General features: G+C 44.3%; 2 protein-coding genes across 4 annotated transcripts in view; both read right to left on the minus strand.

Moving 5' to 3' along the window:
* Positions 1–1,174: 1,174 nt before the first annotated feature.
* Positions 1,175–9,378, minus strand: dpf2 (double PHD fingers 2). Of its 2 annotated transcripts, none has more exons than XM_080483594.1 (11): positions 9,326–9,378; positions 7,391–7,551; positions 7,138–7,245; positions 6,527–6,705; positions 6,341–6,433; positions 6,182–6,260; positions 3,866–4,003; positions 3,658–3,789; positions 3,466–3,578; positions 3,285–3,366; positions 1,175–3,105 (listed from the first exon to the last, which is right to left on the minus strand). In XM_080483594.1, the coding sequence occupies exons 1-11, from the start codon at positions 9,355–9,357 to the stop codon at positions 3,023–3,025; spliced, it is 1,200 nt and encodes a 399-aa protein (XP_080339720.1). In that variant the 5' UTR covers positions 9,358–9,378; the 3' UTR covers positions 1,175–3,022. The 2 variants fall into 2 exon arrangements, with proteins under 2 accessions (XP_080339720.1, XP_080339721.1); XM_080483595.1 differs by lacking the exon at positions 9,326–9,378 and adding an exon at positions 9,140–9,239.
* Positions 9,379–13,224: 3,846 nt separating this feature from the next.
* The window catches only part of sptbn2 (spectrin, beta, non-erythrocytic 2), a 28,030-nt gene continuing 23,778 nt past the window's right edge, over positions 13,225–17,476 (minus strand). Inside the window, exons 35-39 of one of the 2 annotated variants that reach the window (XM_080483586.1) lie at positions 16,539–16,616; positions 14,867–15,045; positions 14,532–14,705; positions 14,345–14,387; positions 13,225–14,239 (exon numbers count right to left, since the gene is read on the minus strand). In XM_080483586.1, the coding sequence (XP_080339712.1) occupies positions 14,027–14,239; positions 14,345–14,387; positions 14,532–14,705; positions 14,867–15,045; positions 16,539–16,616 (687 nt within the window). In that variant the 3' untranslated portion in view covers positions 13,225–14,026. The remainder of the gene's footprint in view (positions 14,240–14,344; positions 14,388–14,531; positions 14,706–14,866; positions 15,046–16,538; positions 16,617–17,476) is intronic. The other variant, XM_080483585.1, reaches the window with a different exon arrangement.

Raw genomic sequence — 17,476 nt, forward strand, 5'->3', positions numbered from 1 at the left:
TGTGCATGTTCCGGTGTAAACCTAGAGATCCTTTAGTTTTGTAAAGAGTAAAGTGCAGACAAATGTTATTGGTCTTTATAGAAGAGTATTGCAGTCACACAAGGAGGAAAAAAAAAACTTAATGTGTAAATGTGAGTCACAGGGTAAATAGCATTACTTCTAAGTGAAATCGATGTCTGAACTGATGAGACTGGTTTAAATTTATTTATTTTTAATTGAGCTACTCAAACTTGTACCCAGATCCAGTATTTTGAGCAATAGCCCGACTTTCCAGCTTGTCAACGTTCTGCAGAGTCCTAAGCCGAGTGCCACAAAGGAACCTTTATTTAATCTTTAAAAAAAAAAAAAAAAAAAAAATAGAATAAACCTATCTTACTGTGTAAACATGAGCTCAAGCAGAATCAGGACTCCTGCTATTTTTTTTTTTTTTTTTAATGTGTGATCACAGTCCAGTTGTGTTCCTCTGTGCATTACTCACCAATGACAGAAAATGTCATGTTGCCAAGTCAATTGAGCAATAAAAAAAAAAAGAAAATAAGCCAAATATTAACAGGACAGTGCAAAAGAAAAATAAACCACAGTGAACTTCTTTCCTGGAAGCTTTTCTTCTCCTTTATGGTTTAAAAAGTAAAGTTTGGTGGATATTAAATAAGTTCTCTCCTTTAAATCTAATTTAATTTGGCGCTACCTGAGGCGGGGACCCCCGGAGCTCGGCGTGTCCTTGCAGATGGTTTACAGCCGGCCGTGACGTCCACGTGTCCTCTCTCACTCGGCTGCTGTCGAGTCTCATCCTCGGCCTCCACCCAGCGCTCAAAGAGCCGTGACGTTGGAGGTGGACCGGTTACATTTTACTGCGTTATACAGACTGTGTTGGATCATAGAAGACTGTTCTTGTATTTTGAGTGCAATAAAAAGAAAAAAAGAAGTGCAATAACAACTGATCTCATTAATGTGTTATTGTCTGCGGGAGGCGGTGAGACTGGAAGGGATGGAGGTGCGGCTCTGGGTAGTCAGTGGCTTTAAACGAGTAGAAATGAGGCAAAATGTCATCGCCCCCTAGTGGAGCGAGGCAAAATTGTCAGTTTGACTATGTGGTGGTAAGTTGCATGTTGATCTGCTAAACCAGAGTCAGACTACATTTTCACACGATGGAAGAAGGGGAGCAGACAGCGGGTGATAGTGCCTAGTTTTTTTTATTTTCCTGAAGACAATTTTCATACAATAAAACATTCCATCACAATCCAAATGAAAAGCCACCCGAAGAGTTTTCACCCACCATGTAAACCTGCGATCTGCTTAAATATTGTTGCAAAGAGCGATTCCCTCCCAAAGCGAGACGGAGGACTGACGACGACTGATGTGTGAATGTGAGTCTAGTTTTGGACGCTGAGCGTTCCAGTGACGGCGTCCTAATCGCATTATGGACTTTGTGTCTTGTTTTGAGCTTTGGAAGAGAGCGGCTCAGAGGATTAACTCAGAAGCAACTTTCACCTGAAGTTCCAAAAAGTCCCACACATGGATGGAAACAAAAACAAACCGGCAAAAATATTCTAGTAGCCACCGTCTCTAGATAAAAACAGTTAAAAAAAAAAAAGGTGATGACAAAATAACCCAGGCTATACTTGTGTAATGCTTTAGTAATCGTTAGTTGGCTATTGAAACATGATAGCATGGTTAATTTATATTACACCACTTCCCCGACACCACCCGGCCTGCCGCCGGCACGCCTGCACAGCGTACGAGAGCGCAGACGTTTACTGAACATGCACGTGTTCAACTGAAGGATCTGCAGGTTTGGAAGCGGGACGCTCCAGCCCTCCTCACCAGCTCTCCCTCCATCCCTCTACAGCACCGGTCCACCCGTTAAATACTGAGTCTGCTTGAGGTAAAGTGATTAATTGAGCAGTTTAGCCAGACGCCATCTTCAGCGTCGCCACAAAAGAAAACTATTGCATGATAAAAAATGAGCGCAGGGACGAAAAGAGCCACTTTCTAACACATGGAACCACCTAGAGCCGCTGCCTCGGTGTCTGTAATAGTATCTACCAAACTCGATCTGCCATGAGTCCCTGTCATCTGGGCGTCCTGACGGAGCTCTTGTATTGCTTTGATATCGTCCACAAGTGACCGGCATGAAGGTCACACGGTCCTCAATTGCATTACTCGTCCGGTGGCGTCACCATATCAACGATCAGTAAACTGCTAGAACACAGCAAGTCTCCCTCCACCCGGCTGGTGCCTCCAGGTAGACTATTCACTATTTTAACATCCGTCAGCTCCTCCTGCTGCTGCTGCCCAAAGGACCAGAGCGAAGAGCCAGCGCAGTTATCAAAAATGGGTAAGCGCGTGTCTCTTCATAGCTTTAATTATTAGTTCCTATGTGGCCGGTGGCAGAGATGGAAAAATCATTTACAGTAAATCCATTTGAAAAACCTCCGAAATATCAGCAGTGCCACAACAAGCGTGGTCGATATCTCTGTAAGGGTGAGATGGGCACCGATTTAAAAAAAAAACATTACGTGACCACTCCCTTTCCAATTTGTACATACTTAACACCATTATATACCATAGAAATATATAAATATTATAAAATGTCTTTTCTTTTACTATGAGCAAGCAGTGGCATGCTATTAACTTTCAGCGAGCTCCATTTCTGCTCTAGTCATAAAATCAGTACATTGCAGGATAGAGACAAAAGGTTTTAGCAACTTTGTATGTGTAAAAAAACAAAAACAAAAGTGGTAATTTGGCTGTTTTATGCTGTCTGGTTGAAATTAGTGCTGCTCAAATCTGGCAAAGAGGAGAAAGAAACAAAACTGGAGGGTTTGAATCTGAGGCTGGAACTGTGTAACAGTCGTATCTGATGCTAAGTGAGGCCCGTCTGGTAAAGATTACTTCCCTTTTTGCGACTCGTAGGTCCAGAGCGCGCTCCCTGCGAGCTTCGTTTGTCTTTCGCCTTGAAGGGTAAATCACGCCGCCGCGAGTCGGGCGGTGACGAGCGCGTTGCAGGAAGGAGCTGCCATCACGACGGCGGAGCGTTGGGGTTCTGGTATATGGAGGCTTTGTCTTTCAAAAGGTCCAGACATAGATGACAGCTCCAGCTCCCTGAGTGACAAAAAGGTTCACAGTCATTTAAAGTCGTGATACATTGAGCCTAAAGTGGGCAAAAATAAAATGTGGAGGCTTTGATTGCAAAGAACACTGCTGCAGAGGTTTATTTCAAGGTTTTTCATCAATTTTCTTTGTATTTTGAATTTGCAAAAGAGCTGGGCAGCAGCACTCACCCTCTGGAGGCTCGGACATTGGAGGGTTGAGGCAGTACATGTGGTAGCCTCGGTCGCAGTCGTCGCAGAACAGAAGCTGATCCTGGGACAAACGGGGGGGGGAAAGAAAGAAGAAGAAACCCTCTCATTCCTCCGCACGCTGGTTGTTCGGGACGCGTCCCGTAAATGGAGATGAACTCACATCGTTCTCTGAAGTGCCACAAATGTTGCAGCACTTGCACTCTATGCACTGCCAGCGGTACGTCTTGACGGCGGCCATCATGACAGGAGTGAACTGCAGGCAGGAGGGGTGGCCTGCACCCAACCGCAAACCACAGGGTCAGTTTAGAAACTCACCAACACGGCTTCCACTGAATGCACGGCCCAACTTTACCTGAGCGCCCACAGTCGGAGCAGGACACCAGCTCCTCCGACTGGCCCGTCTTGTGGTTGGTTTTGGAGTCTCCCAGGCAGAAGTCACAGTAATTATTCGGCAACGCCAGACCATCGGGACCTTTTTTGGGAGCTGGAGGATGAGACACGAGCATGAGTTTCAAAGTCCAGACAAACTAACAATGGCATCCTGTTTGCTGGGGGCGTACTTTTTGGCTCCTCGGGCGGCAGCACAGCGGGCTCGTTGACTTCCATGTCCTCCTTCTCCTCACCCTCCTCCTCGGCCAGGTGGGAGTGGGTGTAGTGGTAGCTCAGGCCAGGACGGTTCTTGTAGCGCTTCCCGCACACTGACACCAAAATCACAAAACACCACATGTATGAATATCCAACCAGAGGCCAACTTGTTGAACAGGAGTAATGAGGAGGAGAGGGAGACATGGATGTATAGTTTAGGATGGAGAGACGCTCTACTTTAGATCAGGTACAGGAGAAGCCCAGTTACAGAAAACAGTTACTAAATACTTATGATGAGTTTTTAAATTTGTCTGAGAAGCAATCAAAATGTCCTTAACATCAACAATTTGGAACAATAGATATACACAAATTAAAAAGGGACAGACGAAATGTTCCTTCTATTCTTTGCTTCTGATCGAGCTCCAGTGATCCTGGACATTTCTATAGATTCAAGTCTTTAAAGTCAGTTTTAAAATACAGCACTACAGCATTTCAAACAGACTCTGTGCTGCCTATCACATATTTTGCCAGTTAAGGCTCTCTTAACAGGGTATAGTCTACTTTAAAGTTTAATATATTATAGTCTTACTGTCTTCCAATACAATGTGTTGTGTACAAAAAACATCACTGTCACTCACCCTATGATAACAAATAAAAAATAACACCGATTGTAATGAGAAGCAGAACCATTTCCTCTTAGTGGCCTTTCCCTGGACCGCGGTTAGTTTCGAAGAAAACAAAGAGAAGTCACCAAATATGGACAGTTGCAGCATAAAGAGTTAAAGGAGACGCCTTGTTTTCACCTCCTGAGTTATTTAATATTGTTCACTTCCCCTTAAGTAGTTTCTCATCTTTCAGTTTGTGCAGGTCGAGGTTTTTTCTATGAAGGGGAACCTCCCGTCCAAAGAAAAATGATGCTGCTCACATGAAACACCAGGAACGTGTAATTTGACACCAGCCCCTTTGTGTTGCCGAGCATAGAGCAGATAACCATATGAGCAAAGTTAGGACGTGTTGACAAAAGATACTGAACACCTGCTGCAGATGAGCTTTTCCCACCCGGAGGCCTGCGTTTGAATAAATCCGTCTCACTTGTTTCTACTGCTCACACTAAATTCATTCTACAATTAAACCCTAAAAATCCACCAATTTTCCGCGCTTGGCTTCTCAAAGCGCGGTGCTAAAAGAAGCCGGCGGGTTTGCGTGTGAACGACCGAACGACTTAAAAAAAAGCACAAAGACGCTTGTGTGATGCTTGTCATGAGATAACACACCACTTCTTCTTTCACTTCTACACTTTATCATTCTCACTTCCTCCGAACGCTCCGTTTTCTACAACTATCAGGAAGAGCGATCAGTGTTTATGGAGCATCTCGGTCGAGTCAACGGGGACACGGGCGGCAACGTGACCAGGAACTGAACAGCAAAGAAACTGGGAGAACAAAAAGAAAAGCTCCTAAAAAGATTTTTTTAAAAAGTCACACCAACATCAAACAGGCTTAAAACTCAAGCAAAGACACTCTGGAGGATGAAATGAGAATTCACAAGATGCAGAGGAGGTGAAGACGGATAAAAAAAAAAAAAAAAAAGCAAAGGAAATACTATCGGAGAGGAAGAAGAGCAACAGGATCTGAGGGGCGTTCAGGGACCAGACGGAGTTTTAAAAAAACTCACTAAGTGAGGAGAGCTCACACATGTGGCCGATTACCGACCGCAGCTTAACGGAGGTGTAGAACAACCGACTCTTGACCTTTGTAAATATTTCTAATTACATTTAAGTAAACGCCGTGGGACAGAACATTCATCCTGCAAGGCAAAACTCCAAACAACAGGCAGCAGAGACAAAGGGGACAAGGCAAGCGGTGGGGGAAAAGGAATGAAGGAAAATATACCTCGTTCAGAAGGTTTTGAAATATGCTTTTGTTTGATAGTGTCTGGAAGAGAGAAGAGGAGAGAAGAAGAAGAGAGAGCACAGACAGGGACTCAGAGAAACTCAGAGGGTCGGTCGGCACCGAGACCTGCAGCTGAAAGTGAAAACGCTTCACAAAGGAGGCAAGAAGAAAAAAAGAGAGACATCAAGCCGTATCGATATGTCGTCTGACACAGAGGAGGTGGAAACACTCACAGTGCGGCATCATAATGAAGCGGAATGAAACATCCAACTGGGCTTTATAAAATCACGTTTACAAAGTTCACAAACAAGCAGAGAGAAGACGAAACAGAAGCAGACAGAAGTTGAGGTTTGAATAAAGTCTGATTCAACCACAAACATTGAAGCTCGCACGACTCACTGTCGCAGGCGTACGGCTTGTCTCGGTCCTCCAGCGCCGCCGTGTCCAGCTTCTTCCTGCCGCTGCCGACGCCTCGGCCCTGCGGGGAAGCACAGACAGGCTGGGACGTGCAGCGTCGCTCACTTGAGCTCGGCGAGTTGCTGCGCGGCAGCGTTTTACCTTTCCCTTGCCTTTGCCTCGTCTTTTGGGGGTGTCTTCCTCGTAGTCTTCATCGTCGAGGTCATCCAGGAAGTCGTCGGGTTCGAGGATTCTCTACAGTTTATAAAAAAAAAAAAAAAAAAACACAAAATGGGTGAGTTTCTTACTTGTCTGACACTTGACCCCACTCTGGTGCCGCAGAACAACCTTTCGGATCCGTGCGGCGGGGTTCAGGCCTCCAGTGGAGTCGCTCTGGTTGGAATCCTCCTCAGACCCCCGGAGGTCTGCAGCGGTGCGTTTGTCCAGAGAGTCCCCCTTCAGCAGCGCCTCCAGGCTGCTGCCGTCCGACGACAGCACGGCGTCCTTCTTCAGGCTTAAATCCAGCTCTACAAATGACACAGTTTATCATCAGACCAGTGACCTGGACTAGAAAACTAAGGATCGCAAGGCGCTGGACATGAAGGTTTTATTGCTTCACAATTCACAGAGCAAGAAAAACCATAAGATTTTGCCTCTTTCACATCAGATTTGATGAAATGTACTGCGCACATAAAACAACAGCAAGTTGCAGAATCTCGACTTTCACACATGCATCTAATAAACTCAGTAACTGTTACATTAAACTGAAAGACAGCAGTGACGTAAATCATGTGGAAAAAGGACGACAGAACTTTTTACAGATTAGACAATGGACAGAAGACATCCTGATAGTTTACCATCTATTCTTTTTCCGTTACTACACAGTGTTAAATCAGAAGCTTTTCTGAAGCCGACGGTGTAAAACAGAGAAGAGGCTGCGCCCGGTGCTGCTCACGTACCCGACTTGACAGGGGGGAAGATAAGCCGGGGGTCCTCTGGAGGATGAGATCTCCGTTTCTTCCTCCACCTCCTGGATGGGTACGTGTAGAGCTGTCCTGGTGCCATGCCTGGGAGACAGCACGACAAAGCCATCTGCATAAACGCCCACCGCCTGCCAGTCACCTGTCACACTTCTACACGCTGCGCTTTAGTTTTCTCAAAAATGTTCAGTCAAAACACGAAGCAAGTCAGTAACGAGAAAAAGCGTCTTACCCGGACCCCTGTGCCTCTTTTCCATCCAGATGTAGCAGTTGCTCTGAGCCACGCCGGTCTGCGAGTCGAGAAACGGCATCCGAACGCTCCTCTCGGCACACAGCCTGGCGTTGTAGTTGTGACACTGCTCCATGGCATCTCTGTAGTACTGTTCTCCCAGCCTGACAACAACAAAACACCACCCACGTGTCTGATCAATATCAGCCCCTGAACAGCACTTGCAACGACTCAGAAACCAAGAAAAGTCTCAGTTTAGTCTGAAACATTTGTATTGTCCTAGTGTGCCGCTTTTCACAGAGCACTAACTTTGTACTGAGGAGTAAATTATTGAGCAGAAGAGCAACAGCAGGTGCTCTTCTGTTGGTGCATCAACGACAAAGATCTTGGTAGTGCAGTGTTTAAACCATAAATACACAGCAAGGGTGCTTATTCCCTTCTACAGAAACAAAAACAAAAAAAAACCAACACTCCTGATGAACATCTCTCACATGTCAAGGAGAAAATAGACAAATGAACTGAACAATGTTATGATCCAACAGCTGCAGAGCCTGAAGGCGCCCCGGAGCATTTTCCATTGCTGACAATACACAATGTAGATGTGGGAAAGACTGAAGCAGCTGTTCACAGACTTGGATCCTCACCATTTCATTTGTGTGCTGAATCAGCATTACAAATACTAAGAATCAAATACTAAGAGTTAAAATATCACAAAGGTAAACACTTAGCACTAGTTATTAGCCTCTACAACTTGGTAAATGTGACTGCTTGCAAGGAGTTCATTCATGGATTCGCGCGCAGATTACTTTTGAAGCACATGAAACATCAGCGGCAATTTCTAGGAAGCATCTCATTTTTACAAGCGAGCTCGTGACAGACATTGTATTGTCTCTAAAGCCCTGAACGGGATCAAAACAAACAGCCTTGTGATCCAGAGTCTGTGGCAGGGAGTCTGCCTCGGGGCCCTTTAAAACAACAACAACAGTAACATTAGTTGGACTTAACTAGAAGAGAATTATTCCAACTCTGTTGCTGCAAAAACAGACTTAATTGAAGATGTGCAGTTCAAAAATGTGAGTTTAAAAAGTAATGCAAAGCTCAGCTAATAAAGCAATAGTATTGCACATTTTACTCAATCGTTTCATTTTAAACACAGAAGCCCACAGATCCATCTTTAAGACGTAAACACGCCACAAGAGGGTGGAAACGGTCATTTATGTGAACATTGCTCATCCCAACACCATGTTATATGCCGCTTTCTCATCAGTAACGTCTGCGACGGGATTGACAAACACTCTGTGGATGTTGCTTCACTTTCAGGAGTGAATTTGTGTAGTTTTCTCTCTTCTAGTCTCGTGCTGAAGCTGCAGGCTGACAAGACTCGCGTCGGGGCTGGGTCGCAGCAGCTCCGACGCAAACCGAAGCGCAGCAAACGCGGTTCAAGTTTAGATTTGGGGTCAAATTGATGAAGCGGGTGTGTGGAGAGGAGGACGGCGGCGACCTTCAAGCGCCTGCTCCTTCATTCATTGTGAACTAGATAGAGTCTCTCCAGCCAACAGCGCTGGAAACAAGCCCACTCTTTAGCTGCTTAGCCGCGTCGCTCCGCTCCGCCGAGGCTACAGCGCCGCAGCAGCCGTTTGCCTTCAAACACACAACAAGGAGCCACTTCAACGCGAAACGCGCACGCGTTGGCCCGCGCGGAGAGCGGATTCATGCGCGAGAGGCGCGTCAGCTGCGTGTCTGCTAACTTACACTTCCATTCCAGGATGTGAACAGACACGACGGAGCCGCACCGCAGGCTAACCTTCACTAAGTCCCAACGAGCGGCTGCTGTAAGAGGCCGAGCGACGGAGCCGGCGGCCGCGAGGGCGTCAGGGCGCGACGGCGCGGCGTGTCAACCGCTCAGGTGCGAGGAGTGTAGAAAAGTGAGGCACTTACAGTTTGACAACATTCTCAACAACAGCTGCCATCTTGCTCCAGTGAACGGGGAAAGTGGCCGCCGGGTAATGTGTGCCCTCGGTCGGGACTTGTAGGCGTGGAGAGCAGGAATGTGACCGCTACTGCCCCCTGCTGGAGCCTCCGGCCCACTGCACACAGGAAGCGCCAGTTCAACCACATCCAAGTGTAGAATAGAATAGAATGGAATGGAAAGCTCTTCTAAGTGTTCATTTCATGGCGTTGCTCTTCAAAAGAAGACAATAGAATAAATGAATAGAATATTAAAATATCAAATGAGTCTGATTAAAAATTAAATATGTAAATATTGAATAGTACCAGGCTTAACCGTGACTAATATATGCATAGATTTGTTGTTTTTTGCACGGAATAAGAATATAATGCAGAATTACAAGAAATAAAACTGCAGAGAAAAAGGTGTGAAATGTGTCTGGAAGAATGACAGTGAAAACACAACACAAACTTTATTTACAGGGAAGAGTTCTCATCTGATCGCCACAGGAAGGGAAGATCTCTTGTGAGGCTCTGGAGAGCACCATGAAGATATTAGTCTGTTGCTGAAGTTGCTCCTGCTGTTGACCAGGACACTATGGAGGAGGTGAGACATTGTTCAGGATGGACCTCAGTTTGGACCAGATCCTCCACTCCGAGATCACCTGGAAGAATACTACCTAAGTCAACTCCATTTACACAGTTAGGAGGTTTTTTTGTATTTTATTCAACTACCTTGTGTTGTGCTTCTCTTTTGGTGGAAATTTTATTTATAAAATTGAAATCCTTTTTGTTTGTTTTATAGTTTTAAGTTAACCTGCTGCCCGAGCTGAATCTAAAAACTGTTTCACATGCAAGTTTGTTGTTGTAAACATACTGATTTACTGCACATACTCTCTCCATTTAGTAGTTGTGGCTTGGCAGACTGACTTCAGGTCAATAAGCTCAAATCACATTTGATACTGATAAAGCATCCTGCACAGGAGCCAAGACCTTATTAATGTTCATACTCCCTTTACATATCAATGAACTTTTTTCAAGGCTGCACAGGTGTGCAGTGGCTGGCACTCCTCACTCATTAGGAAAATTCCACTGCTTGAGCTCAGACATGTAACTAATGACTGATGCGGCATAGTGATATTCTTGTAATAGATCAGTTATTATAGAGACAGCAGGCTTTACCATAAAAACAAAAACACAACATTCTTGATTAAACCATGTTTTATTATTCCTAATATTAGATGTAGATACACAAGTCAACAAACATTATCTTCGATTTGTAATGAAAATGCTCCACAGCACACTGACATCGTGTGGAAGGGTCTGGTATTACAGACACGTACCTGAAAATGGACAGCAGTTATAATTTTTGCAATAAGTTGCATTAGTAACAGTAGTAGTAATAGTAACAACAGTAGCAATAATGATAACAGCAATTAATAATAGTAGTGGTATTAACAACTCTGAATTACAGAGGAAGGAACAGACATTCGTCAAAAGTATTGAGAAATGAAGCGAGGTGGACAGGCTTATCAAATGCTGCAAGACAGACCACTGAATGAAAAAATACAAGCTCCCACTAGACAGCAAATATCCTGCCTTCTTCTAAAAAAGGAAGCTCAAATTGTCACCAGTCCATTTTCACTCATATCTAATACTTAACAAGTAAAAGTTGTTTTTTTTCCTCTTCATTAAAGTACTCTATTGTTACAAGTACTCTTGGAACCAAAAACGTATCTCTTTGACATCAATAATACACACTTCCCATGTTGTGGCCAAAGCTCACCAGTAGCACAATGTTACTTAAAAAAAAAAGAAAAAAAAAAAGATGCCATATGCAACATCAAGTCACAGCCAGCTCAGGACAGTTCCACAAAACTGGGTTGCCAGAGTCATTCTGCGTTATGATACAGTACAGTATTGTTGTGAGAGAGTGTGTGAAAGACAGAGCTTGTGTACCCTATGTCCAGTATGACTTTTCAGTTTTTGCTTCACATGACCAATTTGGCCAAACTAATTTGAATCGTTCACATTCAAATGGGCTAAGAAAATACACTGTGTGACCTTTGACCTTGAGCTCCCCATAAACGCCGACCGGGCGCTTCTGCAGCGGACAACCTACAACAGCTCATCCGCCGGGATGGGAGGGGGGGGGGGGGGACCGACTGTGGGCAATGTACGCAAACTGCATTGGCTCACTGATGTATGCAAATGACCTCATGAACCCCCGGAGTCGGACCGGAGTTTAGTTTAAAGAGATTCAAACCGAACCGACACGAGGAGTTCTGTTACACACCGAAGGGGATTGCGGACATTTTTCTACGCTCTTGGTTTGAGCGATATCCTCATTCGGGACAGGGAAATAAGGCCAACCCGTCAGAACTTCCAGCTGGTTGTGCTATCGCAACAGTTTGGTGTGACATTCCTGTGAAGTGATCACTCCTCCAAGGCATAGTGTACACATCCAGGCAATTACCAGCTTTGAAGACTTACCATCAATATGTAATACAAAAAAAAACACGAATTACTTGTAGCCTCTTCCGAGTCTGGTTATCCAGCATCAGCCTGTTGCATTCACCATTTGGCTTGAGGTGACCCAACATAAGTAACCAATTTAAAAAAGAAATCTTGATTTATCAAGTTGTGCTAATCTACATTCACAATATATTATGAAGGCCCTTTTTAATTTCAGACATTTACACTATTTGAGGAAACTAACACGCCTATAATTGTCCATATCCTCTAAATCAGATTGCAATTAACTTGATTTGTCCCAACTGCCAATCACATGAGATAAAGTTGCTCTCCAATCTTGAATATGAGGGTGATCTCATGTTTTTCACACTACATCAGCACACAAAGAGAATACATGGCAACGTTTGGACACGTACAAGTATAAACCTACATGGATTCATGCCACATACGCAAGAGCGCAAAGAGAATTCAGGGACTTCACCCCGTTTGTCGCCGCATGTGAGCCGAGCTTTTCCAGGGTCACCGTTACTCGTGGTGTACCTGCGTGTTTCATTACCCCCCCCCCCACATACATTAGGTCATTGCCACAGGGCACATTTAGGACATTCGTATCTTTGCACCAAGAAAAAAAAAACAAACAAAAAAAAAAACAACCCCTCTTTAAAAGTCTTGTTTGAACGGCGGATGTGTCGATAACAAAAATAACGTTCAGTGTATTCGTGTTGGGTTCAAGTAAGGCTCAGGCTCGTCTCTCAGTCAGAAAGCGTGTTCTTCATCGTCTGCGTTCCAATTTTTTCACTTGTACACTCGTCACCTCACCTGGAATGAGATCTGTCCACCTGTCCATCTGTCCTGCCCCAGTCCCCGCAGTCCTGCCAAATCATGTGCTTACTAGGTTTATCTACAAAAATGCCCCCCTGCCTTCACACCGGTAGAGAGAGAGAGAATGGAAATAGAGATTAAAAGACTCAAACAGAAATATAAACCGTCATAAGAAAAACAATCGGTAAAGTCCACTTAAATGCAACTAAAACCCAAATAAGATAAAAGCCATTTTAATGAAATCATTCCTGTATTATTTCGTGTTTGTGTGTTTTTGTTGTTTTGTTTTTTTTAATGTTTGAGTGCCGGAAAAGTAGCGTCCATCTGGCCACGTTTGATCAGGAAAAACATAAACATGCAAAATCCACAGCATCACAACTCACACGCACGCACACGCACACGCACACACACACACACACGCACACTAGAAAACTAATCTTCTCTGCTTTGTACAGAAAAAAAAAAAAAAAAAGAAAGAAAAGAAAAGTTGAAAACCCAAGCAGAAAAGATCACTCAGAGGAAATAATCAAATACAGGCAAAATTAAAGATAAAATAAAAAATAAAACCACTTATTAAATATATATATAATTTTCCCAATGAAACTTGTGATCACTTACTGCACACTGCTAAAATTGTATGAGCTTTATTGTCTTCTCAAAACACCTCATGAACTGTCATTCCTAAAAAAAAAATAAAATAAAATAAAAAATACATACAAGGGCAAGCCCAACATTTGCCACTAGTTGAACCAAAATTGTTTCTCTCCACAACATAAATCAAGATCGTCTACCATCAAATTAATTAGTATTTGCAAACCAACAATTGCAAAAGATAAATAGTAATAATAATAAAGTCAATAATATCCATCAGGTTAATAACATCGATACCGGGAACAGAAATAGAGACTGATGCGATCCTTCCCAAAAGAAATCGAGGGGAAATTAAATCAGAGCGCGGCCGAGCAGAAAGCCACCGTTCACGGTTCTGTGAGAGCCGCGGCATTGCCTCGGCTCAGCCGGTCAGGACTCACTGAGGAGGAAATGAAGATTCAATTTGGCGGACTCGAAGTGGACAGGGCCTGAACGCCCGCCGACGGCGCCCGGTACGGGCTCTGCCGCTCCGAAGCTGTAATGAAACCGAATGAGGGCTTAACCTGCAGCTCAATGTGAAGAGTGAATTTGAGTGAAACGAGAAAGCAAATCACATAAAAAAAAAAATCAACGAGGGAGAGAATCGGAGAAAGTTTTCTGTCGCCACGCGACGCGGCTCTCGACCAATTGCTCGGGGCCAGCACTGCGAGCAGTGAGTTGTGACCTGTCTGTACTTTTCTGTCTCAGTCTGTTGAAATTTAGACAAAGAAAATTGGAACTTCCACTGATAATTCTACAAGTGTTCTACTTCTTCTTGCCAAAGAAACTGAACCTCTTCTCGCGGTCCTTGTCTTTGCCCTCTTTGTTGCGCATGGTGACGCCTCCAGCTTCGCCGGCGCTGGGGGAGATGGGAGGCATGGTCATGGCGCGGCTGAGGGCCCGGGGACCTCCGGGGGATTCTCCCGAGCCCGCCGGAATGGAGCCGAGAATGGACCGAATCCAGGAACTCATTTCCGCCTGTCAACAGACCAGGAGAACGTTTATTCCGGCTCGTTGTTTTATTAAACCACACAGTTTGTGTCCGATTATTTCGGGAGCTTAATTGCGTTTCGCTCATCTCACCTCATCTTTTGCTTGAAACAGGTATTCTTTGCCGTCGCCGAGCCTAAAGACACGGAGGAAAAGCAGCAGTCAGCGATGGGCGGTGTGACACGCCTCACGGTTTGATCAACACTGACATTGAAATGACTCATAGTTGAGCACATGGAAACACCTGAACCACCAGAAGAATGCTTCCGTTTCCTCTCACCTGAGCTTAAACACATGTTTTCTCTTCTTGTAGTCATGAGCTACTTCACACACGGCCTCTCCCAGGCTGATGGGCACCTCGCCGTGGTATGGAATGCCGTTGCTCGCACTCTTGCTGTCTTTATAGAAACCAAGACTCCCTTTTCTTAGGACACAGTAAACATTCTGCCAAGACCTATGGGAGCACATGAAAAGAAAGTAAATCAACTCAGATCAGACTTGTTTACTGTCTCTCTTTGTTGTCGCTCGTCCTTAAATCCTTTGACTCTGTCCTCCGTCTGGCTTCCTCCGTGCAACGCAACGCGCCAGGCGAGCTCTTCCCAAGCCAACACTTGCCTGGTAGCTGCCTTTTTGCTGTGCGACTCCATCTCCTGCTTTCGACAAAGCATCCCCTCCATGGTCTCCGGCTCGGACTCGGCCCCGCCCCTGCTCGGTAACGTGGCCGACGGCTCCAGACGAGAAGATGCCAGCCCGCTGTCTCTACCTGGTCCGTTCACAGACTCTGACTCGGAGCCCTGCGGGTTTGAAGCGGGACATTAACAGTGGTGAGCGGGGGAAAGGAAAGGAAAAAAAAAAAAAAACGCCAGACGACTGGTCGGAAAGCCGGGAGCAGCTGAGCAGCCATTCACAGGAATATATGAGAAGCCATGATGACGTTTGCTTTGACGGCACCGGATGATTACCTGAGAAAACTGCACAGTGTGGCTTCAGGATGTCCACGTAATAACACGGTACAGCGACACGACACAGATTACAGTCACTCGCCCGAGCAAGAACTATCATTAAGATAAATACAGATATGTGAAACATGTGTGCTGCACTTAAGACGTTAAAAGGTAATCTCAAAAAAAGTCGGGATCAGATCTGTTGTGCGCAGAGACGGACGGAATGTAAATTTGAGAACTGGGGGACGTGTTTGCAGTTCAGTCCGCACTAGTGGATCACAATCGGGTTGTGAGGAGCTTCAAAATACTAAAAGAAGAAACGGGGAAAAGGAAGGAGAGTAGAGGATTTAATAAAACCTGCTTTTAACAGACAGAAATGAAGGCCTCAGCAGTGACTCGGGAGCCCCACCAGTCTTCAGTTAGTTTAGGAGATGGCACACTGAGAGCGGCCATGCTGCTGCCGCTCAAAAACGCCTTTTTGTCCTTCTCATCGGGGGTCATGACAGTCATAATGTCTTTTAGACGCTGACATGAGAGCCAGATTTGGCCTTTTCAAAAGCGTGGCGCTAAATCTTTGGATCAGGTGATGAACAACCTATTCGAAATGACCTCGTCTGTTTCTGTTTACGAACTGATCACTATCCACTGGCATGGAAGAGGAATACTTGAACTTTCCCTCATGTCTTACCATTTTGTACCAGAAAGTATAAAAAAAATACATCGATTTAGTTGAATTTCAGAAGTATGCAGTCAAATAAAATATAATTCTACACTCTAACACATAAAACAGGGACACAAACAATCACAGTTCAACTCTAACGACTTGACCCAATACCACTCAGATCAGATAGTTCATCTGCTGTTTTGTAAACGAAGCACAAAGACCACAAACGACTAAGATGAACAGAAAAGTCTCTTCAGCTGCTAAATTGTAGCAGCATCAATTTTAAAACAAACCTTTATCCAGTTCAAAAATGCCTCCACAGTCAAATAAAACGCACACACGTATATATCGGGGAAAGACTAAAAACAGACTATAAACTGGTGTCAAACAGCCAAAGGTGACAAATATACAATCACTCCTGTCCTGGTCAATACAAGCACATATATAATAGCAGATGTCAGCAGGTTTGATCCATGAAAACGGTGCGTTCATGGATCTGCATCATGCCTTCAAACAGCAATGGGACTCGTGGGTGAAAGTGTGCGGATCATGAGTAAATAAAGCGGAGCGATGGCTTCTCATTGGAAGAAAAGAGGCACTGCAGTTGACCAGGAGCTGAGCGGAGGCTGTGAAGGGGACGTGGGGAGGCTACGAACGCAGACCACGGCTTGGTACTCACTCGCTCCGGCTGCTTTGGCTTACACACACGTTTAGGCTCTGATTTCTTTCCCACTGACAACGATAGCGATAACGACTGCTGGTAAAGACGCAATGGGAAACCGTTAAGAGGTCTTAGTCGGTGGTAGAGACTTGCAACATTAATACATGGATTAAACGTCAATTATTTACGCTGAATTTGCACAAATGTGACTCTCTGATCTAGTGTTGAAATGCTGCAAGATTCTGAATTGTTCTTTCTACAAGCAACCAATGTAGACGACCACCATCACCTATGAAACACATGAAGGATACGTTTCCTCAGAGTGAGGATATCATTTCGTCATTTAACATGCACAGGAGTTTACTGCATGGTACTCCCTCCCCCCATCTTTTTTTTTTATCAACATGTGATTTCATATCATAAATGTATTCGTCAAGTATCATGAAAAATACCTCAGTAAAATGTCTTTTCTCAAAATGCTGATATCTTGAATACTGCATCAAGAAATGGGGCATTAGTTAACAGTTGATGACAATAATTTTAAAAGGATATTCTGGTTCTGTCATCAAAATAAAGAGAATGATGTCATTATTCGTTCTTGACAAACCAACAGACAAAGACACGGACACACACTCAGTCACTTGTACACTGTATTTTATCACATATTCTAGAATGTTAAACTACATAATATCTTCTAAATGTAAAAACTTCTAAAATAAGTCAATAGAAGAAAACAACATTCATAATGTCTTTACATGCTAAGCAGCTTCCTCCATATTTATATATTCAGTCTTGCAGTCTGTCCTCAGTCTAATAAGAAGAATGGCAGATTGAAGAGCAACTATGTTCTCGTGACTCATTACTGCCAGTGATGAACATAAGTGCTATTAAATCTGACATGGCTTGTGAGCCTTTGCACATAAACATGCTTTAGTTAGAAGAAAAGTTTTTAGTAA

This window comes from Lipophrys pholis, assembly GCF_963383615.2.
Source record: "Lipophrys pholis genome assembly, chromosome: 16".
NCBI lineage: Eukaryota > Metazoa > Chordata > Actinopteri > Blenniiformes > Blenniidae > Lipophrys > Lipophrys pholis.